Genomic DNA, 24,080 nt, shown 5'->3' with positions numbered 1-24,080 from the left:
CCTCCCACCTCCTCCTCCTCCTCCTCCTCCTCCTCCTCCTCCTCACCCGTAATAATGTCCTCAATGGCTCCATCCTTCTCCTCGTAAATGAGGGGCTCCTTCACCAGCTGCTTCTTCTTCAGCTCAGCTATGAGGTCCATCTGCTGCCGCCTAGCCTTATGGGTAGGAGACTGCTCGGGAAGAGAAACGGTTGCTGTAGTTACACGCACACACACACACACACACACGCATGCACACGCACAAGCACACGCACACGGACCACTCCAAAAGCTGAGAATTCTGTCTGCAGAGCCAGCCTACCCATCAGGCAGCTGTCCAAGGTACTGGACATATATGGGCTGCAGCAGCTGCTGGAGACCCTCCAACATTTAATCGTCGTTTTTTTAGGCTCAGTCTATTCAGGCTTCCCCACACCCCACCTTTACATGCAAACACCCATTTCTGTTGTCAGAAAATGGAATCAATAACGCAAATCTTCTCTTCTTTGATATCCCATTAGGCCCATTCACACATTATGTTCAACACTCGTACGAGTGTACACGGATACAATCTGTACACAGGTACAGTCATTCATATGTCATGTTGAATGCAGATACAGGAGAACACTTCCTATCTGTACCGTGCATTTGAAAGGCCTGTATCCAGGTTCACTGGATAAACTGCACACAGGTATAGCCATTCACACAAACACATGTACAAGTGTACAGACATCTGTACACTCATACAGCATCATGTCTGAATTGGGCTATTGTCTCACCTCCATCCAATACTCAACTTATTTCTCTCTGTGTGGCTCTAACCATACCCTACCTTGAATGTTGTATACTGACTTCCTGTCCACTCCGGGATCCTGCATAAGCTTCCTGTCCTTACCGTTACAATCCTCCATGACCTTGCACTTCACTAATCTCTTCGCCCTGATTTATTGACACATCTGTCTGTGACCTTTGCTCATCCTGCTCCGTCACCCTCAGCTTTCCAAAGGTGTCCTGCTCCCTCCAACATCTCTGCTCTTTCTCCCTTGCTATCCCTTACTCCTGAAACTGTATCCCAAAATCCCTTCATGATGCCATCTTCCCTATTTTAAATCCCTCCTCAAACCCCATTTTTTCTGTCAAGCCAATGGTCCACCCTCCTAGTCTCTATTCTATACTGTAACTAAGCTTAAGTAAGTGTGCATGACACACAGGGGCACAGCAAGCTTCCCTGGGGCTGGGGGACAAGGAGAAGGAAGGGGGGCCCCTATCATGTGTGCCCCAATGCCCAAAGCCACGCCCCCTGCATCTGACATCAGATGCAAGGGGGCAGGGCAACCTACCTAACCCCCCCTCCACATTGCCCTCCCTTCATTTTTTTTTTTTTTAAAGACAAGATACCTTGCCCTGCTGCTGCTCCATCACGGGCATGCAGCATCCATACTCATACTGTACAGGCGCACAGGAAAGGCCCACCAGCTGCAGCGCCCGCCGCCACCACAGGGGGGGGTGGCCTGCTCCACTCAGCTTACCCCTCACCCCCCAGCGGTGAAGATGAGAAATACTGGTGGGGCAGCAGCGGCAGCAGCAATGGTGTGGCAGCCCCCCAGCTAACTGGGAGGTGCCCCAGGAGGCAGAAGACCTCTGCTTGTGGGCCCCATTTGGGTCCCCTGACCATCCGGGCCTGGGGACATTTGTCCCCCCTTGTCCAATAGACGCTACGCCTAAGACGACACACAATCATACGCTCTGCCTCAGCCTTTCCCTGAATCCCCTCCTCTCCCCTTCCTCTGTTGCCACCCGTGTGTCTCCAGAAGGATTCCTGGACAAATTTGGACTTGGCCCTTAAATCCTGCGGCAGAATTCAGTCTAGTGTGGGACTCTGGCCTGCCCTTGATGCTGAAGAAAAGTAGGGAAATGGTGGGGGGCACCTTAGAATGGGATGAGAAAGCGTGATCACATACCTTTGGTGCCGACTCTTCCTTTTTGCCGGGAGAGTTCGATTCCTCCTCTTTTAAAGCTGCTTCCTGCTTCTTCCACAACTGGATGTCTTCCTCTGCTTTCTTTGGGTGGGGGGAGGGGAATTGGGAGAAAGACGGCACTAAGCAATCACCGCAGGTATATAACTAGCCAGTGACAGGACTCAGAAGTCATCACATTGCCAAGTACTTTCTATTGGCCTCTGCAGGGCCATTTCTCAGGCAGTGGCACTAGAACAGTGGTTTTTAACCTGGGGTCCACCAGATGCTGCTGAACTACAACTCCCAGCACCCCCAGCCCCAATTTATTCTCACTCACTCACTCTCCCCTCAGGGCTCCAGCCAGTCTGGAACAGGAGTTTTGCAGCACTGTTTGGGACTCACAGAAGTGGGGGAGGTTTCAGGAGGGGAAAAAGGAAAATGACAGTTTTCTCCCCCTTTCCTACCCTCCTGAAACCTTCCCTCGTTATGCAATATAATACAAATTGTTGGCTGCCAGTTCAGAACCTGAGCGGTTTATTAGCATACTAGCTGGGCCGGCACAGAGCACCTGTGCCTCTAGTTGCACCTGCGGCAGCTCGCTTGCGAATTCTTGCAAGAGCTGCCACGTATGGGATTAGCGATGTGTACGCCTTAGATAGATAGATAGATAGATAGATAGACAGACAGAGAGAGGGAAGGGAGAGGTTTCTGAAGAACAGGAAAAAGAAAAAAGCCCCTTCCCCCCTTCTGTCCTCCTAAAATTTACCATTATAGGGCAGGGAGAAATGTTTTCTACTAGTAGGGATGTGTGGGAAGACCTTTCCTCTCTGTAGGCATAATGCAGATGTGGGACGAAGACTGGTTCATGAGGTCATGGCCAAAGAAGATCACTTCCTGGCTCACACACTTGGCCACTAGTCTACAGCAGTTCAGAAGCAGGTCTCTTACCTTGTAGGCCTTGACAAAGCGTACAAATGTGGGAAAGAACATGGTCGGAGGGGTGGTCTTGGGGTTTTCTCCAAAGTACTCCACTGTCGACTCATAGGCTTCCTACAGACCAAGGAAAAAACCCACACAGTCATACCCATCAGTATCAGAGCATGTGTCAACAAGACCCTCCCTTCATTTCCTCTTTGGGCCCTGTTGCTGGTGCAGCAAGTCCTCTAGGGCATGGGTGGGCTGACCAAGTCTTGCAACATCTATTTCTATTTTTACTAGAATCACAAAGGTCCAATGATCTGTTTTAAATTTATAAATTAAGAGTGTCTACTCAAGACCTCAACGGTTGAGGCATAACTAAAAGCTTAAATTCAGATGAGGAAGCTTTCCTAATAGTCCTCGGAAAATATCAGCAAGATTTATTTCCTAAGGAATGTCTAAGAAATATTAGAAATGTCTCCCTATCTTAGTTTGAACTTCACAGAGTACTCTTTGCATGTACCATCTTCCATACTTTTATCACAGAAAGAACACTCTGGACTTTATTGGGCCTTGGTCTCTGCATTATTAGATCTAAGGTCAATCTAGTGCAACATTCTTTGTAAGAAACTGAGCTATTAGTAGGCACTAGATGATTCACTGGAAACTGGTCCATCAATAGATTATAATCTCTTGTGGAGTATAATCTCAGAACACATGTGACAAAACGTGTGATATGAGCCTTGTATCCTGTGGCAGGAATTCCCTGATGTTGTTGACTGTTTGGGTCCTTAAAGACTCACCTTTTTTAGCCTGGCTTTTAATGATATCTAGTTTTAATTTTAATCTGGTTTTAAATGTTTTTATTTTATTTTAATTGTTTTATTATGTATTTTTAAAATTTAATGTAAACTACCCTGAACCACTTTAGAAAGGGCGGCATATAAACAGAATTAAACAAACAAACAAACATGCCTGCTAACTGCTGAAAATACCAAACGTAGCACATGTTTCTGAGAATGGAAAGCCATTGAAGGTATGGTAAAGTAAAGATGTGCCGTCAAGTTGGTGTCGACTCCTGGCTACCACAGAGCCCTGTGGTTGTCTTTGGTAGAATACAGGAGGAGTTTACCATTGACTCTTCCCGCGCAGTATGAGACGATGCCTTTCAGAATCTTTCCTATATCGCTGCTTCCCGATATAGGTGTCTCTCCCATAGTCTGGGAAACATACCAGCGGGGATTCAAACCAGCAACCTCTTGCTCCCTAGGCAATTTACTTCCCCGCTAAGCCATTAGGTGCCTAGGGGAAGGAAAGTAAGTGGCCCATGTCTAAAAGTCAATAAAGGAAAAGTTAACCCTGGCTTCTAAACAGTAAACACCACTTATTATTCCTCTAATGGAATCATGACAAGTACTTATGGGTATTTTTGTAGCGAGGGTAGAGCTTCTTCCCAAGAGACTTGGGTGATCTTTGGCTTTGGGGGTGGGGCAGTTTCCAAGGTTATGCCACCAGATCTAAATGAAGACTTGACAAGAAGGGATGTGCCATATGTTTAATTCAGTGCTGCCTTCCTTTAAGCCAGCGACAGTCAAACTGTGGCCCTAAGAAATTTTAATCACTCATTTGTTCATAAATAGAAAATATTGTTCTCACAGGGTGTGTGTGTGCATGCATGCATGCATAAGAGAGGAATAAGCACACTTTGCATGCAACACCTCTAGCCAATAGTTCTATGAGGACTCAGAAATGGATTGCTCAGAAAAATGCACTTCTGGCACGTCTGAAGAATGATGTGCCCTATTTTAGGCCCAAATCCTCCTCTACAGTTCCAGGTTGCCATGACAACCCCTTCTGGACCAGGCCCCCTGCCCTCACCTGTGCAGTTTTGCTGTCTGCCTGGAGTTTCTCCATCACCTCCGTGTTGGCTTTGAGGAAATCCTTGAGCACTGCGCTGTCATCCTGGCGCATGAACTCTTTGCGCGTAAGCTCCATGCCCCGCTGCAGGCCCCGCACATCTTGGAGCACACTGTCGAGCGACGCTGCCAGAATGCAGGGAGAGAGCAGGGTGAGACAAGGAAGGAAAACCTGAGGTGATGTGGCTCCAGTTACCTTCTCCCCCTTGGGAAACTTCAGAATACGTTTTATAGGGAGGGTGCAACTTCCTGTGCTTTCCCCCCACACCATCCCCATGGTCATGGGGAGAGAGGTGAACTCAGTCCTTCGCTATAAAGGTGGCTCCCTGCTCTCTCCTGCTCATAACCCCACCAGTTCCGCACCTGTCCCCGCTTTGTCCAAAAAGTGCAGATCGCTGGAGAAGTTTGTGAGGTCAGGGTATTTCTCCTGGATCACCCGTACTATGTAATGAAGTAGCGTTTGTTTCCGATCTGTTGACTTCATGTCCAGGAGCTATGGAGAGAAACGGCAGTCAGCCTGGGAAAACAAGGCCCTAATCTGCCACAACTCCTACCTTTTCTCCTGTGGGTGTCCCCTTCCAGTTGCTGTTGCTCAGTGTTCACTGTTGCCGAATGTCTGGCACGCAAACCATAACAATGACACATTGGCTATGTCTGTAGCCTTGAGCTACTTATTGTTCCTAACAGCTTGATCACTAGAAGCCAGGGAAGAGAGCCTTCCCCACTGCCCTGAAAAGGTCAGCAGGCAGCCATGTGAGTTAAGAGCTTGCCCTAGGAACCTTTGATTGACACTCAGCAGTCCAGGGGTGGGGTGAGACGCTCTATATCAGGGGTTCTTATCCATTTTGCACCTCAGGGCCTCATGTATTTATTACCCATGAACCCCCACCTCATTTATATATTTTTCTAAGGCTCCAGTAAAAATTAGAGGGGGGAAATGTACTCAGGATTCGTGGTGTGCATGGAGCCAGCACCCTTCGAGCCGATGGCGGGGGGATAGCTTTAAGGACAGGGGGGGATGCACTTACCACCGCGTGCCCCACCATCACACTTCCACCTCTGGCACTCTGTGTAAAAACAGTCTGGTGGGGCGGCAGCATACCTCTGTGCTGCCCCATTGATCCCCCGGCCGGGGGGATCAACTTTCTCCCATCCTTAAAGCTGTCCCCTCCCACCTTCAAACCGATGGAACCTCTGGTTCATGCACATCCCTATTCAGGATTGTTATGTTCAAGAATATAACTACTTCATTTCAAGAACACAACTCTACTCTGACTCACCAGAAAGCAAATTAAATTCAATGCAGCACCTGGACCTAGCCATAGGCTCCCAAGGAATCCATGGGTCCCAGGTGAAGAACCTCTGTGCTATATAATGACTCAGGTCATAGTAGTCCAGGAAAAGCAGCACAACAGCTGAAACCCAAGTCAATACCAGACCTTTCCTACTGAGGAAAAGTGTAGTCTGCTTCCCTCCCTTTTTAAAAATAGCTTTTATTTATGTCTTCACAACAACCAAAAGAAAAACATTATGTGCATAAGGACCGGAATTACATTTGACACACAATCAAGTCACAAAGAAATATTTTGCTGAACACTGTAATAGGAGAGACTCTAGGAGCCAGACTAAAAACATGCTATGGAAAGTACCTTTCCAGATTACTTTTCCACAGAAGGCAGTTTTAAGATGATACTTTAAACAAGATCAGGTCACCCTAAAACATCTTCCTGAAAGCATTGTTGATTAGCATATGAGCAGAGAAGGTCCCCATGTTCATTAACAGAGTAAACAAAAAGACATCATGCTGCAAAGAAACATGGATACCACAATCTGCCCCAGAACACTCAGGAGGACAGACAGTGAGATCTCTCTCCTGGTTTTAACCCAACCCAAAACTAACCTTGGCCCATAGCTGCGGAATGGCATCCCAATGCCTCTTAGCAATTTTCTGGCTTCTCTTGCTCAAAATAACGATCCAAAACAGCCATTGCCAACTTTTAAGCCCACATTTCTTGAATGTCTGGCCATGTCATAAACGGGTATGAAGGCTTCCATGCCCTCCCCAAGGCTAAGCACCAGCCCCCACCTACCGCATCAAGACTCTGCAACCGGAAACCATAGGCTGCTCCTCGTTTGCTGCTGTTCAGATAATTCCCAAATGCCAGGACAATCTACAGAGAGAGAAGCAGGGTGTCAACATGAATTGTATGTGGCTGGGACCTCTTGCTTTGAGTTATTAACCCAATTTTCCTGCTAGTGCAGAACTCACAGAAGAAGACGAGAACAGAGAGAGATGCAATTTCTCTCCTCTACTATTGATGCCCAACAAAAGGGGGGAGGGGGAACAGAATAGACCATTTTTAGGACATCTGATTATGACAGGCACTCTCCCCCCCCCCCCGTGGACATGAGCATATGTCCACATGTGCATCTCGAGCAAGCATTTTAAAAATCCTGTCCTCCAAGGTTTTTCTGCTCCACATGAATTCACAAATTACAGCTGGATTTACAGTTGTTCTAGATTATCTATAAATTTAGTTCTCTAAGGCATACCCGTGGCTAATCCCATGTGTGGCAGCTCTCGTGAGAGTTCAAGAGCTGACGCATAGCCACAGGACAGGTGGGAAGGAAGAAATGGTGGCTGTGGCAGCGGCCGGCCAACTGGCTAGAAAGCGCCAGCCGGGGGGCAGAGAAGAAGTGGGCCGGCCGGCCAGCCAGCCAGAAAGTGGTGGGGGTGTGTGGAGAAGTGGGCGGGGGGAGAAGCGGGCAGTGGAGGAGAAGAAGCAGGCTGGCTGGCTGGCCAGAAAACAGCGGGTGGGCAAAAGAAAAAGGAAGCAGTGGGTGGGTGGGTGAGCGGCACAGGGTTTTTAAAAATTATTAATATTATTAATATTATTAATATTATTATTATTATTATATCCCGCTCTTCCTCCAAGGAGCCCAGAGCGGTGTACTACCTACTTAGGTTTCTCCTCACAACTATCCCTGTGAAGTAGGTTAGGCTGAGAGAGAAGTGACTGGCCCAGAGTTACCCAGCTAGTCTCATGGCTGAATGGGGATTTGAACTCGGGTCTCCCCGGTCCTAGTCCAGCACTCTAATCACTACACCACGCTGGCCAGATGATCTGCGCCTGGACCAGCTAATTCATTTTTATTACTCTTAAGCAACTGCCTTACAATGGAAGACCAGCCATAATGTGATAAGCCTATCTGGACATCTGCTGTCCTTTCCATCATGGGTGGCCAAACTTCAGTGCAGATGCCACAGGTGACCTGGGAATCAGGGGGCAGGAGGGCCCAAAGGGACTACCTTAAGGCTGGCTGCCTGCTCCTTCAACATTGCATTGCTACTTATTCCTTGCCTCAGACAAAAGGCAAATCCATATCAAGGAACCAGACTGGCATTATTCCAGCCAGTAATTCTGCCAGGGAGAAATAAATTCAATGCACTGTAAGAATTCATGTAAACTAGATGGACTAATGGCTGCCGCCTGACTCATATAAAGCAGCTTCCTATGTGCCTGTGTGTTGGTCTCTTGTGAAGGCAGGCTTTCCTTACTATTACACGCTCTAAAAAGTAAGCCTTTTCTGGGGGGTTTCCAGCCTTTCTCCAGCCCCAGCACAGCGTCTCCTCCAGTGCTTGTTGCTGGTGTCTATCTTATGATTCTTTTTAGACTGTGAGCCCTTTGGGGACAGGGATCCATCCTTATTTATTCTTATTTCTCTATGTAAACCACTTTGGGAACTTTTGTTGAAAAAGCAGCATAGACATATTTGTCGCCGTAACAGTGAAGCATGCCATCCCTTTCAATCCAGCAAACAGAGTGCCTCAGCTATCCAATATGTGAGCTATAGTGATCAAATGCTTTGGATGTGACTTGTGGGTGGTTGCTGCTGCCAGAAGGGCAGCTGTCCCCCTCAACCTAAAGTAGTATGGAGACTCTATCACTCTTTTAAAGGAACCTCACCTCCAGAATCTGGCGCAGTTTGGTAGAAGACTTGAGTGACATTGAAGCAGCGATGACTGAGTTCAGTTGCTGTAGATGGGGAAAAAGCCATGACATCATAATCAAATTGCTTGCTTTGTCCGACACCTCTTGCTCCAGTTCAGTGTCCGCCCTAACCAGTGCACTTATTGAGAGTCGCTGTAATGGTTAGAGCAGAGGTGGCTAAATGTGCTTCACTGTGTTAGGCTGCAGGCACAAGGCCAATGAGGAGCTACAACAGCAGCACTTTGTCCAGTCCTATATGCTTGGTCAGCTTCTGAGCAAGCCAATACCAGTCCTTCAGTGTTCCCTCTTAATTTTCCCCCATCTGTGTGCACAATGAGTTTTGTTCTGGGCAGTATCAAGACAGTGTGTGCACACATGCATTCAGAGTGGGGCCTTCCTGATTCAACCTGAGTGGGGTCTAACATTAACTGAGTGGGCATTAAAACGCTTGTGTGTGCGTGCACATGCGCAGGCCTTAGAGGGAACATTGTTTCATCTGCTATCTAGAAAACATGCTTAAATTATTCCATACTGAAAATATTACACCATTTAACAGTCAAAGTATGACACAAGCCTAGTTTGCATACCTGTTCAGACGGCACTGACAGAGATCCTTTCCATCACCCCAAAGTGAAAGAAAGGATCTGCAGTTACCCAACTCTATTCCTTACCGGCAGGAGGAGCTGAACGGTGTCTCTAAAGTTGCCCAGGAAGGTCATGATGTTCATGCGTTCTGTCAGGCGGGGAATCTTGCTGAACCTGATCATAAACAAGTCCTCATCTGAAAGCTCATCCAGTGGCCGCTGCTCCTTCTCATACTTGCGGATCAGAGTCAGCTCATATTCCGTGGGGATGAAGCGCATCAGCAACTCCAGGAAGTCAAGGTTTAGAGATGACAGGTCATATCTGAAGGCAGGCAAAGCGAGCCAGGATTAACAGGCAGGGCAGGAGAGGACCACCGCGCTTTCTTAACAGCATGGCAGTGTGAGTGTATATGCTTGCATATATGCGAATTTCCATTGAACCATCTATATTTGGTAAATTCTGTGTAACCATTCACATTATCAATCATTTACACAGTCAGATCTGTGAGTTTCTACACTGAAGCAGGATTAATATCCTTGTTCTCCATGCCACAAACAACAAGCCAAAGGGCAGTCTTCAGTTCCTTAAAAGAGTGTTTTACAATATTCACCAGACTCCCATGAGCCTCTTCAGCACAGTGCCAGCCACAAAGCTGAAACCCCTACCCATCTGGCATCTCAAATTTAAGTCAAGAACTTGAATACCATATGTAATGAGAAGGTCCGGTACATCAAATTGATAATATATTCTACTTGTTGCAAATTGATGATATAAGATGTCAAGTGATATTCTTTTCTATATTTCAGTTTATGTAAAACCACTTCAAAAAACAGCCACAGTTGAGCTAGCAGAGCAGCTGGCAATGCTTGCCTTGTTATGGCAGCCATTTATGGCTAAATTTGAATCCTGATCCTCAGCCAATAACTCTTGGGGAGGAAGCATTGCTCAGGGGTGGAACACATGCTTTGCAAACAAAAGATCCCACATTCAATCCTCTCTGGCCTCCATTTAAAAGGATGTCAAGCAGCAGAGTTGGGAAAGATCCCTGCCGGAAACACTGGAGAGCCAAGTCAAGACAGCATTAGATGGATCAATGGTCCGTCTCAGTATGAGGCAGCACCATTCTGCTCAGAGTCCTCATATTAGGAGAAAGCTGTTTCTGTGTAACCAGTGGGAAACTGGTTGATCTATGATAGAATGCAGCATTCAGCTTAAACCAGGCCTGCTTATCTTCCCCCCCCGCCAGCTGTTTTTGGACTACAAGTCCCATAACCCCCAGACACAGTGGCCAAGGGTTATGGGAACTGTAGGCCAACATCTACAGGAAGGTCGAAGCTGAGCAGCCCTGGTTTAAACAAACCAAAGCACCCAAGTCAAAACCCTTGGTAACTTGGCAAAGAGGCACCTTTTAACGTGGTGATTCTCTTTTATTTAGTAGAGGGAGAGTAACTGGCCCTATCCACCCCCAGCACAGTACCTCCAGTGACTGTTGATGGTGTCTATCTTATGTTTCTTTTTAGATTGTGAGCCCTTTGGGGACAAAGATCCATCTTATTTATTTATTATTTCTCTGTGTAAACTGCCCTGAGCCATTTTTGGAAGCGTGGTATAGAAATTGAATGAATGAATGAATGAATGAATGAAAGTGGACTGACTAGCTGGGTGGTGGGTATTGACTTCTGTAAGACCAGAATCTGGTTTCCTTTGAATTTCAAAATCTTGGCCAGTTGGGAAGGCTGGTGAGCTCTGAATCATCCCACCTTTCTCTATTGTCCTTTACTGGTTCCCAGCTTGGCTATCTGATTGGCTGGGAGCCACATATAAACCCTTCTGGGTCAGGTCGACACCAGTGTTGGACAGCTGCATCATGGAATGACTTCTCTGCCTATCCTTCCCCAATCTTCTTCCTCTTCGCTGCAGAATTGCCTCCTCAAGTCTTGTACACACAACCCCTGGTTAGTTTGCCTCTAAACCAGTAACCACATGGATTCTTGCTTACTGACTTGGCATGGCCTCCATTCTTTCTGTAGACTGACCTCCTCCATCCACACTGATAGAAAACTAAACTGGTGGGGAAATAATTCCTTGGGTGCGCTCTACTCACGTCTGGATGGCCTTGCATATGTTGTCAATGGCGAGCCCCCCCTTGCGGAGGGTGATGGCCAGGTTCTTAGCCCGGTTGCTCTCAATAATTGTCACCTTACTGGGGGCCTTCTGAGAGGCCTTTGCCTTTATGGCCGTTATCTCCAGGCTGGGCCCTTGAGCCTTGGTTTTGAACTGTTCCTCAAATTCATTCATGTCAAGCTCCTGCACCAAGAGGAAGGCAGAAATGACAACAGTGAATGTTACGGGCAGGGAAGAGGATAAGAGGAATGAGGACGACAGAAATCAGCCTGAATTCCCCACAATTCCTACCTGAAGGACCTTCTCATCATTGAGTTCATTGAAGACAGTCCCATTGATCTGGTTAGGCTTCAGAGCCACCCAGTTGAAGATTGGCATACGGAATTTGGTCTGTATTGGCTTTTTTATCTTGATAGCTTCCAAGGGAAAAGACAGGTTGTAAAAACATGTACATACAATTTTTGGGAAAAAAAGGGGGGGGAGCTCTCTCTTCGCCAGCCTTATAGAGCGCCTGGTGGGGCAGTGGTAAAACTGCCGCCCTGTAACCAGAAGGTTACAAGTTCAATCCTGACCAGGGGCTCAAGGTTGACTCAGCCTTCCATCCTTCCGAGGTCGGTAAAATGAGTACCCAGAATGTTGGGGGCAATATGCTAAATCATTGTAAACCGCTTAGAGAGCTCCGGCTATAGAGCGGTATATAAATGTAAGTGCTATTGCTATTGCTATTGCTATTATCTTCAACTAGGGCCTTTCTGACAGAAGGAAGGAGAGACCTACAGGTATAAGGAATCTGGAGGTGGCTGGGCAGAACATCCCACAATTGCCCAGCAATTGCAGATACTAACTCAAACCCTTGTAATGCTTCAACCTCTGGACCCAGTAGAATAGCGGAACTGATGTGATATAATGGATACAATGTTGGACTTGAACCAGGAGGTCTTGGGTTTAAATCTATGCTCAGCTATGAAGCTTATAGCCTTAGGAGAGGCACTATCTTTCAATATGACCTATCCCACCAGGTTGTGAGAATAAAGAGGATGTATGCATCCCCGAGAGAGCAGAGTAGAAATGCAGTAAGTATACAGATAAGCTAACCATATATAGATAAACTGGTCTTGTGGTAGCAAGCAAGAATTGTCTCTTTGCTAAGAAGGATCCACCTTGGTTGCATATGAATGGGAGACTACATATGTGAGCACTGTAAGATATTCCTCTCAGAAGATGGCGCCGCTCTGGGAAGAGCACCTGCCTGCTTGCATGCAGAAGGTTCCAAGTTCCCTCCCTGGCATCTCCAGATAGGGCTGAGAGAGAGACTTTTGCCTGCAACTTTGGAGAAGCCACTGCCAGTCTGTGTAGGCAGTACTGAGCTAGATGGACCAATGGTCCGACTCAGTCTATGGCAGCTTCCTATGTTCCCCTCTTACAGGTACATGCTCTGTGCAAGCCAAAAATATACCTAAGAATTTTCCAGTCTCAAGCCTGAATTTACTGAGGGCAGAACTGGGAACCTCAGCTTTTATATTCTTCCAAAGGTTTCTTGCTTTTGTAGTTGTGGAGAGTTTGGCTAAACCAATGTGAAGGTTTTGAGGAAATGTAGGAAGTCCAAAAGGGGCTGAGCAGGGAATGTAGAGGTCAAAGGGCGGTACTGTACTGCACTCCTCCTCTTCCCAAGTTACTGCCCCCAGGGCTGCCCTCAGATTTAGCCACAATGGCTTTCTAAACCTTGCTCCTCCCTGCCACTCCCGTCCATGCCCCAAAACCAAATACCTGAGCTCAGGAAACAGAAAATGTACGTTAAGTTATTAGGGCTATGCATCCCACTCACCTGGGGTAACAGTGATCTCTGGCGGATGTGCTGAATTGGCCATAGGTGGAGGTGGAGGTGGCGGAGGAACTGGGCCATCAACTGAGAGGAGGGGTGGTGGTGGTGGCGGCGGTGGTGCTGTGGTTCCTGCCGCAGGAAGTGGTGGAGCAGGTGGAGGGTCACTACTTAGAGGGAGAGGTGGTGCTGGAGGTGGAGGAGGCGGGACTACCTCTTGAGAGGCTGGGAGAACCATGGAGCTGGTGTCTTTGGTAAAGGGCAGCGGGGGTGGCGGTGGAATTTCTGGAGCGGCAGAAGGAACAGGTGATGTGGACGGTGAAGGAAAATCTAGAAAGAAAGAAGCAGATATGATGAGCACCTCCCCATCATGTCCATTCGGGAATAAAAACCCCTCCTGTCTGCCCTCCCCGGCAAGGAAGGAGAAGTATGGAAACAACTTCGAATGTTAAAATAAGTGACTCTGTTTTGCACATAGAAGCAGTTTCTGCTTGCTGGGTAGAGATTTCTCTGAAATGCATTTCATCTGAGACAGAGACAAACCGTCAAGGTGTTCATATGGTACAGCTATTGCTGAGCTGTATCACTGGATTCTGCTGGTAGATGACTACATATTTGAATGTCTCCTTGTATTTTTTTTTTTAATCCTTGTATATAAATTATTTGAAGGGAAATGGTCCTAGCACTGTCTTTCCCCCCAATATCCTCATTTTTATTATACAGGGGGTTGTTTTCAAATAGGGTAGGATTCCAAAATGTGATTCCCCACTTGCTGCTTGACCCAGAGGAGCCTAGCAAAAGATATACCAAGTGATTGCTCAGATTGCCTGTTTCTGCCACAAGATGGAGACATGATCCACTTTGCTTATTCTGTGGGGGCAATACCTGTGCTGGTTGAAGAGGATGTTTCAATGGTAACTGTAGTTTCCACGGTGATGGGAATGACCTCAATGCCAATAATGGCATCTCCATCTGATCCACGCAAGATCCGGATTAGCCCCTTGTCCTCTAGCTCCTCCAGCTTGCGCTCCAAGGCATAGGGCCGTGGGGGTTCTCCTTTTCCTTGAGAAGGCTGCATAGGTAGGAATGAAGGACTCTTTGGAGTGTTGGACTTGGCAGCTGGCTCCTGTTTGTTCCAAGGGGGAGAGAGTTCAGAAAATGGTGTCATGCTTAGAGTGTTGAACTAGGACTGGGGAGACCCAAGTTCAAATCCCAAGCCAAAAGGGACGTGCCAGCAACAATCACCTCAGCCCAGCTTTTAACTTCAAAATATTTCTCCTTTTGATTCATCAGAAGCTGAGGTATACTGAGGGTGACAAGCTGCAGGCGTAGATGTAAAAAAATAATAATAATAAATAATAGATCCAAGCCTGCACCTCCCTGGGTGACTCTGATCTCTCAGCCTAACCTATCTCACAGGGTTGTTGGAGGAGAAACATAACCATGTACACTGCTCTGGGCTCCTCAAAGGAAGAGCTGGATATAAATGAATAAATGAAATGAAAAGGCTACTGGACTTGGACAGACCCTGGGTTCCAAGTGACTGCATGCATTACCACTGTGAGGTTCAAACTACAAATCTCAATTTTCAATGGGCTGGTTCAGACAATATATCCAACTGGTCCTGCCTAGCAGGCAATAAGGGACAGGAGTGTACATCTCCTGCTCCTCCTCCCAGGGTGCCATTCTACTTCTCCAATTGGGGGGGCGGAGACTGCTCATCCAAAGCACCCGGCCCCACTGAAGTAGTATTTAAACTGCACAAGAGGGGGGGGGTCTTTTGAATGAAATGTCACCATGCATAATTAAGAGAAGTGGGACAGCACATCAAGAGGGGAGCAGGACACGCACACTCACCTCCCTCATCAGATGATAGGTGGTTTCTGTTGGAAGCCCAGTTCACCACTAGCTTAAAAACTAATGCCAATTCTGGGGAGTTGGAAATTCGGAAGACCGACTCCCTTAATAGTTTACACATCACACTTGTACAGATCCTGCTCATTTCAGCGGGACGTGTGCAGGAAGAGAACTCCTCAGAAGGCTGTGCCCCCTCTGTATGTCTTTCACTTTGCTACCCTTATGAGCACCCAACACCTACTGCCTGAGACAGTCATTTCACTTTACATGATCTCTGCCCATTCCTTAGATGTAGAATCCCTGCTTGTGGGCTTCCTGAAGGCATCAGGCTGGCCACTTTGGAAAACAGGATGCTGGGCCAGGTGGACTCCTGCTTGCTGGCCCTCCCAACTCCCCCAACCCATCATCCTCTGCCGCCCGACCTGCTCATCCTCTGCCGTCCTCGCCCTCAGGGCTTCCAGCTCACGGCGCGACTGGCACAGCTGTTTCTCCAGCTCTGCAATTTTGGCCATGGATTCATTCTCTGCAACCTGGAGTTTTTCCACGAGCTGTGAAGAGAAGCATTAAGAGTAAATTTCAGGAGGGCTGGAGATGAAAAAAATGGGGAAAGAAGAGGAGCAATAAGAGACAGGACAACAACATGGTGAGCAACATGATCAAGCAATTATTGGGGCAGGGAAGGATTTGTGCATGCATTTTGCAGGGATGGAAAACAGATGACTTGGAGTCCTTTAGGGGAAGATCTTCTCTATCAGCCAAGCTGCTATCACAAGGCACAACATCCCATTCATCTTAGGTGCATTATTCCCAAAGATCCCAAGGTATATGTGAATGGTCTCCATACCTGTCCAACTTCCTCCTGTAAGTCCTCCACATGCTCCAAGACAGCGTTTTTGGTTTCGGTGTCCTCCAGCAGGGCGCTCACATCAAAGATGTTATCCAGGTAGGCTTGGATCTGCACCTGCAGCTTGTCACTCTCCGTATATCGCAGCTTCTGATGAATCAAAAGGGGAAAGATTTTGGCGTTAAAAGCAGGGCTGAGGTGGCTGCTGCTGGCATGTCCCTTTTGGCTTTAGAAGTTGTGCTGTTATGGATATTAAGAAAAACATTCCTTTCGGCCTTCTTTCATTTGATTCAGCTCTGGCCTAGAAAATGATGACCCATAACCTGAAACTAAATGTTTTCCAAGATAGTTTCATATACAGCATTTATATATTTTGTCTTCTATACAGTGGAACCATCTGACTTGTTTAATGGGGCTTTCCTTCTCTGGAGATGTTGAAACAGAGGCAGGACAGCCATCTACTAAAGATGCTGTAGCAGTCTCCTGCACTGAGCAGGGGGCTCAACTAGAAGCCCTCCAAGGTACCTTTTCAACTTTAAATTCCCATTATTGTATTCAATGATTCAAGATATAGATATATATATTAAAAATTCTCTAATGTGAACCTGTGGCTAATCCCGTGGGTGGCAGCTCTTGCAAGAGTTTGCAAACAGAAGCACCGCGGTGATTGGGCAGTGGAGATTCCATATGCAGATAGGGAGGAGTAACCTGTGAGAGCAGAAGCACCATGGTGATTGGGCAGTGGAGATTCCATATGCAGATAGGGAGGAGGAGCCTGTGATGGAATGCAACTGTGATGGAATGCAACAGTTGGAATGCAATTGTTACTGGCTGGAGGATTTTCTTGATTGTAGAGTAGAGGAATCTATAATAAAAGGCTTGATGTCTGTCCGTGTCAAATTCCTGGCGTGTGTCCGTGTCTCCCTCGGCTGTTCTGGGCATGTGCGGAGAGCATGCCCAGAAGTCACCGAGGGAGACACGACCGCTAGCACCAGGCGGCCATGTTTGGCGGATGATTCCCCGGCCGCAGAAAGGCCAGAAGTGGCCGCCGCGAAGCCGGGGAAGAGGCAGCGGGGGAAACTGGCCAAGGCGGCAGCAGAACTGCCGCCTCAGCCAGAGGATGTGGCCGAAGCGGCGCCGCCGAAGCCGGGCGGGGGGAAGAGCTGGTGGGGGAAGCTGGCCGACGCCAAAGGCCTGGCGGCGCTGCCGAAGCCGGGCAGGGGGGAGACTTTGGGGCCCTTGCCCGGATGGGGAGACTGGCCACGGCATGGAGGCTGCCGGTGGCGGGAGGGGGAATGGCGGAGGGGAGCCCGGAGCACTTACTAGCGCCCGTTATTTAACGGGCCAAAAATATCACACACACACACACACACACACACACACACACACATATGGATAGTGAGCAGGGGTCTGTGAAGAGAGGGGTCATGAGGGAGAAAAGAGCCCCTTCAGGAGAAGGAGGCTGCCGTTGTGTGAATTAGATGAGGAAACAAGATCTGTTAACTCAGGAAGGGAGAGAGAGAGAGAGGGAGAGAGAGAGAGAGAGAAAGAAGGGAGGGGAAGAAAGACAGAGGGGAAGAGCAAGTGGAGGAGAGAGAAAAAGAAGGGAGGGGAAGAGAGAAAGAAGGAAGGGTGAGGGACGGACCCTGTCAGTGGCCTGAGGGGAATGAGCGGCCATGGCAGCGCCTATTGGCAGCAAGGAAGGGTCAGTAAATCACTGCTGCTGTTTGGGGCTACTGAGATCATTGGCAAAGGGAGGCAGGCAGGAAAGGGACGGCCTGGGCCTGTCAATAGCCTGAGGGAAATGAGCAGCCATGGCAGTGGTCACAGTGAGGAAGGGCCTGGTCAACCACTGCTGCTGCTAGTGGTGTGCATCGGTCCGGATCCGTCCGGACCGGCAAGGGGGGGTGGCTATCTTTAAGGGCGGGGGGGTAGAACTTACCCCTCCCGCCGCTTTTCCCCCTCCGGCGCTGCTTTTAATATCCAAGTTTTCGGGGCGGCAGAGTGCTTCCCTCCCGCCCCGGCCCCCATCGTTGCCCGGAAGTAGCTAACAATCCAACACGCATGTGCGCGTCGTGTGCGCGCCTGGCGCCGCCATCCCCGCGCACACCGCATACGTCACACGCACGCTGTGTGTGACGTATGCGGTGTGCGCACGAACGGCTGCACCAGGGACGCATGCATGCGTGTTGGATTGTTAGCTACTTCCGGGCAACGACGGGGGCCGGGGCGGCAGGAAAGCACTCTGCCGCCCCGAAAATTTGGATATTAAAAGCAGCGCCGGAGGGGGAAGAGCGGCGGGAGGGGTAAGTTCTACCCCCCCGCCCTTAAAGGTAGCCACCCCTCCTGCCGGACCGGTCTGGATCCGGACCGGTTCGGAGGCCTCCAAAATGGCCTCCGGACCGGTCCGTGCACACCACTAGCTGCTGCTGCTGCTCCTGTGGGGAGGGAGAGGAGCGGGGCTCAGGTGAGAGTGGGGAGGTCTCTGCGGGTAGGGGGCTGCAGTTTGGCCAATAGGCACCAGCAACGCTGCAGCCGCAACCAAGAGGGGTGAGGGGGATGTAAAGGGATGGAGGAGTGACCAAGAGGGGTGAGGGGGATGGAAGCAAAGGAATGGAGGAGGAGGAGCAGGAGTGTGGCTCAGGTGAGGATGGAGAGATCTCTGAGGTGAGTGGGGCTGTGGCAGGGGGTGAGGGGAGCAATCAAGTACTAGTGCACAGATGCGCTGTGTGGGTTAAGCTAGTAGTTATCTAGTTCTTCTCAGTTCCTTGTGCATAAAGATTAGTAAAGGAATTTATATTTTATGGTAAAGGAATTTATATAAAAGGGGTTAATTATATTTTGGAGTTGGAATCACATTAAGGAGAATGCAGATAAAGCTCTCCTGACAGCCTGTTTCTATTAAAGAGAATATTGGGATGCTGGTATATTTCTCTAAGTTTGTCAATATAATGCCTATGTGAACTCGGATCTCCTTAGTGATGTATTCTTTTAAGTTAAAGGTTTTCACATTCCTTGGCTAGTTGAATGGCAGGTAATTTAAATGCTATGGGTATTAAATGCCCCAAATGGGGCAATCTAGAACAATGCACCTTAGGACACATATCTGGAGACACTCATGGCTCTCCACTTGGCTTGTCTGGCTGCTGCAGTGCAACTTCAGGGGCAAAAAATCCGACAGAACTGGTTGTCCAAAATATATTTCTCAGCAATGGAACAGATGCATAGATCACTATTCTCAACTGGCATTTTTGTAGTTCTTTTTGACCACATATATACCCCTTATTTTCTCAACAGCTTCAGCAGGCTATTCTGTTTCACCTTCACAACAGTCCTATGAGGTAGGTTAGGCTGAGAGATAGTAACAGGCTGAAGTCATGTAGCAAGCTTTATAGTTGAGCCGAGATTTGAATCTCGGGGTGGGTGGATCTTAAGGCCTGCAGCATATACACTGTCAATTGGGCTTTTAAATTTTTGCGGACATACACCAAAGTTCTGCTGTAGGCAGTGGTAACAGGCACACCCAATCTGCTCTACAAAGCCACGAGGAGGAGGAAGAAGAGGATGAGGATGAGGAGGACTCTCACAGAGCTTGAAGTCTGATGCACAGAACAACTGTGCACTGGAAACAATTCCCCAGCACACAAAACTGTTTGGTAGTTCTTTGAGAGGCTAAATCTTCCCACTGTTACCACCTCCTACTGAATTAGTTTCTATCTTGATTAAATCAACAGTGCTCAAGGTGGCTTAAAATTCTCACTGAAATTCCTATGAAACAGTATCACCATAAAACCAATTTAAAGGCATGTAGCAAAAGTTCCCATGTTGTTTATGCCTGTGAGACACATACACAACACACACATATCACAGACATGCTGTATGTGTCAGAATCTGATAGAATATTCATATAGATGAAAAGAGCTATAGAAATGAAGAGCCGTTAAATAACCACGCTCAACTGAACACAGATAAGCCCACCTCTCACGCACAAAAACTCACACACATCCCAAGCCAAGGATATCCTTCTCACCTCTAGATACTCATCCAGTCCCAGGTGCGTGAACTCATATTGCAAGAAGACACGGAAGTTCATGTCCTCCACGGAATGGACCACAATATTGATGAACTGCATACAGGCAACCTAGATTGAGGAGTGGAGAGGAAGACGTAAGAAAGAGAGAAGAAAAGGCAGCAAAGTATGGCATAAGTTCTCAACCTTGGGTGCCCTGGTGTAGTCGGACAACAACTCCTATCATGAATCCTATGTCTTGGCTTCCAGCTTGAGTCATACATTAAAAATGTCAGCCTTAAAAGGTGGTTGCTATTGTGTTGGTCTCGGGGTCAAAACAGATGTAGTGCGAAATGAAGCGCTGTTTGGGGTACTGCCACAACCAGAAGCCAGATGTCTCCCCCTCCATAACATCTTATAGAACTCATCCATGTCCTGATGTCAGAAGGGTTCTATCATTCTCTGCCTCCACCCCCACCAGTGGCAGCCAGTTATACAGAGTGGGGACAGGGAGATGCAGAACTAGGTGACATCAAGAAATAGTTTTTCTAGTAGATATTACAGACAGAGAGGCACTTAGGTAATTTTGGAGCCTGGACCTAAAGACTTGTGGCCCCATCCCCACTGGGGCTCCCCTCCCACTGCAAGTTAAGCATCGTCCCCCTACACACGCCCCACGACAAACACTGTATTTTTAACATGTGGGGTATATTTATGCAAATACGCAGCTGCAGAAACATTTCAACATGCAACTCAACATATTCCCATCCCACGTTTTTCTTTCTCCACTACCACCTCTGTCTCTAAAGCACCCGGCACAGGTCATAATCTCACTCGGCCACCCAGCACAGTGCAGGCCAGCAGCGACCACACCACCTGGGACAGTCTAAAGAAGATTTGGGGGCCTCGAAATCCAGGGATAAGCGCACCACTGATTAGAGGTGAAAGGGTAATCTAGAACATGGCTGCTATTTTGGGTTCCAGCCACACAGTTAAAAGTTGCATATAGTTTGATTCTCAAAAAATGAAAAACAGGAAAAGTGGGGAGGAGGGACAAGTTCTAGCTTCCAAATCTAGAGTTGGTGCTTTTTCAAGACAACCAGTTCCCACAGGATTCCCACTAATCAGTGATTGCAAACATGACTGTTCCTCTGTAGGTGGAAGGAACCTTGTTGCCTCAATCTACATTTAGTACCATTTCCCCCCTTGGCAGATCTCCTGTGCTTATAACAGCTGCCTGATAGACAGGCAGGAATTCAAGAAGTTCTTCTCAGCAAGGAGATACAATTTGTTCAGCAACTGGCCCACAGAAATAGAGCCAGGAGAAAAAAAATCAACTTCAGTGGAAGCAAGGCCTGTCTGCATGTGTGCCTACATCAGAATGTGTTGGGGAGACATGGAGAGCAAGAAGCAAACTACTCCCTCTCCGCTCCACATCCACCCTTTGCATTACCATGAAATCTATGTTGCTTTCTTCATTTCGGAAATATTCCATCAGCTTCTCAAAGCGGTTCTTCTCACCGCAGACCTATAGTGGAAGAAAGAACAGCAATCAATTGGGTTTGGCACTAAAAATGTACAATGACACTACAGAGATTAAACCATCTGTATGATGCAGAGATTTCAGACCAGGCAGTCAGACTCGGGTATCTTTCTTTTTGTACTATTGTGACAGCTCACCAGAAGAGGGAGCTGTAGGACTCCTCTCTGCTGTGTTCAGCTAACAGGACTGCAGCACACCCTTGGAGAGTAGGGCCCTGTAATGCAGCTACTAGCTCAACTTAGGTCAGGTCAGATGACACGATGGGCCAATCAGATTCCACCAAACTCTATAAAGCCTCCAACTCTAACCTGGTTCCTTCCTCGTCTGTAGAATTCCACTTGCAGATAAAACTCTGTCATCAGACTGTCATTTGCTTCTCTGCCTCTCAACATAATAGTTGGCCAGCTGTCAGTTCACCTGTCTGCCGTGGTTATCTTCTCTGCCTTCTTCACCTTCTCCAGATTTCCAGTCCCAACACTGGGAAACCACCCAGAAGTTAGTCATAACTAAGTGCCATTGAAATTAATGGAAATCATGACTAACTTGTCTCATTGATTTCAATGGTGCTTAATCATGACTGGATACTGCCCACTCTTTTGAAAAACAGCCATGACTTCATCAAGGGAACTGCAGTTTTATGAGAGAGGATGCTGAGAATGGCAAGAGATCTCTTTCTCCCCTTCGCATAGCTGTCTTCCCCACATTTCACTTGGGGTGTGTGTGTGTGTGTGTAAGCCATGACAATTTAACCAGCCATGCTGTCAACACCGGCCCTAGGATAAATAGTGCTGTGGGTAAGGAGAGCTTTCGGTACGCATATCCATGGTTAGTTTATCAGTGCTGCCTCTTTTCCCCTCCTAGTTCTCTGCAAGACAGTACATCTAACAGACAGCCACCAAGCTCAGCATGGTGCCCCTTTCAGGTAGGCACCCCGGAACTGCAGGTTTTGCCCATCCCAAAGACTGGTCTTGCACACTGTTTAAGGCCAACCCCACTTGATTGGTCATATCCGAGGAGGCAGCTAAGTGGCTGTCTTTCTAGCACAGGCTGATTTTATTGGGTAGGATCCAGACTGTCATAGCTAACCTCCGCTTCAGACCAATGTTCCCTCTAACAGGGATTCCCAGATGTTGTTGACTACAACTCCCAGAATCCCCAGCTGTAATGGCTTTTGCTTGGGGATTCTGGGAGTTGTAGTCAACAACATCTGGGAATCCCTGTTAGAGGGAACACTGCTTCAGACATTATATCAAAAGGGGCACTGTACCCCGTGTATAATGTCCCAAGAGTACTCCTGGAGGTCCCGCCTCAGCACTGATGCACTCAAAAAGCCTCATGCTACTATACTGTCCGCACTTACGGCATTTGTTTGAGAGGCAAATGCCATAAGCAGGATGGAGCTCGTTTCTGTGATTCCAAGCATAGAGAGCCCCAGCCTTCCAATCACAGGAAAAAAACTCCATCACACAGCATTTGCCTCTTCAGACCAATACCCTAAGGGTGGACAGCACAGCAGTGTGAGGCTTTCTGAGCGCTTCAGCATCTGGGGTGGGATTTGGGTGTGCTCTTGGGATGCTGTATGCAGATGGGCAGAACGTATTCCTTAATTTAAAAAAATTGAGAGTGGAGGCTCTATGATTATTATAAATGTAGTGGCATCATTGTACATGGAACTTTGAAGAGCAAGGAAAAGAAAGAGGAGCTTGTAATCAATGTTTTGAAAGGGCTGAGGAGAAACGTAGAGAAAGAAATATCTGTTAGTTTACCTTGGTAATATCTGTTCATTTGTATGTATTTTGGGCTGATCTTTGACCTTACAAGTTTTAATAAATAAGAAATGATGGTGATGATGATGATGAAAGGAGGGGACATCTAAGGAACGGAGATCAGCAAATGCCGTTGCATGTACTTCTGTACAATTATAGCCCAGGAAGTTCAGAGTGGGTGTGCAAGTTGTGTGTATATGCAGGTGATAATTAGTTTATTTTTTGAAAACACACATTTCTGAAAGGGGCACAGAAGGGTATATGCAAACTACCAGCATGCCAATCTGTGTGATATTACTCCTTCTTGGTGTGAGACACTGTTATTCCTCCTCCAGTTACAACCCCTCTAGTCAGAGGTTCAGCCTGCAACACTGTAGATATCTGATCTAGAGGAGGGCAATGGATTTGCAGGATGGGGAAAGAGAAAAGGAGAGTTTACCCAGGAGACGGCTGCCTCTGTTTTGCCCGGTTCCCACCTGTGACTTGGAGCCCTCCATGGAGATGAACATTTCACCCAGGATAAAGTTACACCTTTGTAGGAGTTTGCTCTTAGCACAAGCAGGATACTTGGCAGACTGACAGCCCAAAAGCATGCAGTTTGCAAGCAAACGGTAACATCCACACAAAACTGATAAAACTTATGAACTCAATAAAGTCGATTTCTGCTCAGCGTTGGTCTGTGCTGTCTTTTGGGTGCATTTAATGCATGTCATTTCAATCTCTGTCGTTTTGCTGTAAGCTGACATGATTCTTTTTTGAAGAATGGTGGGA

At 47.7% G+C, this 24,080-nt stretch overlaps 1 protein-coding gene and 1 long non-coding RNA gene across 12 annotated transcripts in view; one reads left to right on the top strand and one right to left on the bottom strand.

The window, feature by feature from the left end:
- Positions 1-24,080, bottom strand: part of FMNL1 (formin like 1) — a 107,218-nt gene that overhangs the window by 7,694 nt on the left and 75,444 nt on the right. For 10 of the 11 annotated variants that reach the window (XM_053263157.1, XM_053263159.1, XM_053263158.1 and 7 more), the window contains 16 exons: positions 21,454-21,528; positions 20,022-20,132; positions 15,992-16,141; positions 15,570-15,695; positions 14,176-14,416; positions 13,297-13,620; positions 11,763-11,887; positions 11,452-11,654; positions 9,434-9,668; positions 8,739-8,807; positions 6,861-6,941; positions 5,134-5,263; positions 4,733-4,896; positions 2,885-2,986; positions 1,940-2,038; positions 47-170 (listed from right to left, as the gene is read on the bottom strand). In XM_053263157.1, coding sequence (XP_053119132.1) covers positions 47-170; positions 1,940-2,038; positions 2,885-2,986; positions 4,733-4,896; positions 5,134-5,263; positions 6,861-6,941; positions 8,739-8,807; positions 9,434-9,668; positions 11,452-11,654; positions 11,763-11,887; positions 13,297-13,620; positions 14,176-14,416; positions 15,570-15,695; positions 15,992-16,141; positions 20,022-20,132; positions 21,454-21,528 — 2,359 coding nt within the window. The remainder of the gene's footprint in view (positions 1-46; positions 171-1,939; positions 2,039-2,884; positions 2,987-4,732; positions 4,897-5,133; positions 5,264-6,860; positions 6,942-8,738; positions 8,808-9,433; positions 9,669-11,451; positions 11,655-11,762; positions 11,888-13,296; positions 13,621-14,175; positions 14,417-15,569; positions 15,696-15,991; positions 16,142-20,021; positions 20,133-21,453; positions 21,529-24,080) is intronic. The other variant, XM_053263162.1, reaches the window with a different exon arrangement.
- Positions 4,815-23,941, top strand: LOC128330375 (uncharacterized). The gene is made up of 3 exons (XR_008310059.1): positions 4,815-4,947; positions 16,380-16,512; positions 23,645-23,941. It is a non-coding gene; the product is annotated as an uncharacterized LOC128330375 (long non-coding RNA).

This window comes from Hemicordylus capensis, chromosome 6 (assembly GCF_027244095.1).
Source record: "Hemicordylus capensis ecotype Gifberg chromosome 6, rHemCap1.1.pri, whole genome shotgun sequence".
Taxonomy (NCBI): domain Eukaryota; kingdom Metazoa; phylum Chordata; class Lepidosauria; order Squamata; family Cordylidae; genus Hemicordylus; species Hemicordylus capensis.
Note: the sequence above shows the minus strand (reverse complement) of the source record. Positions and strands in the feature narration are given on the sequence as shown.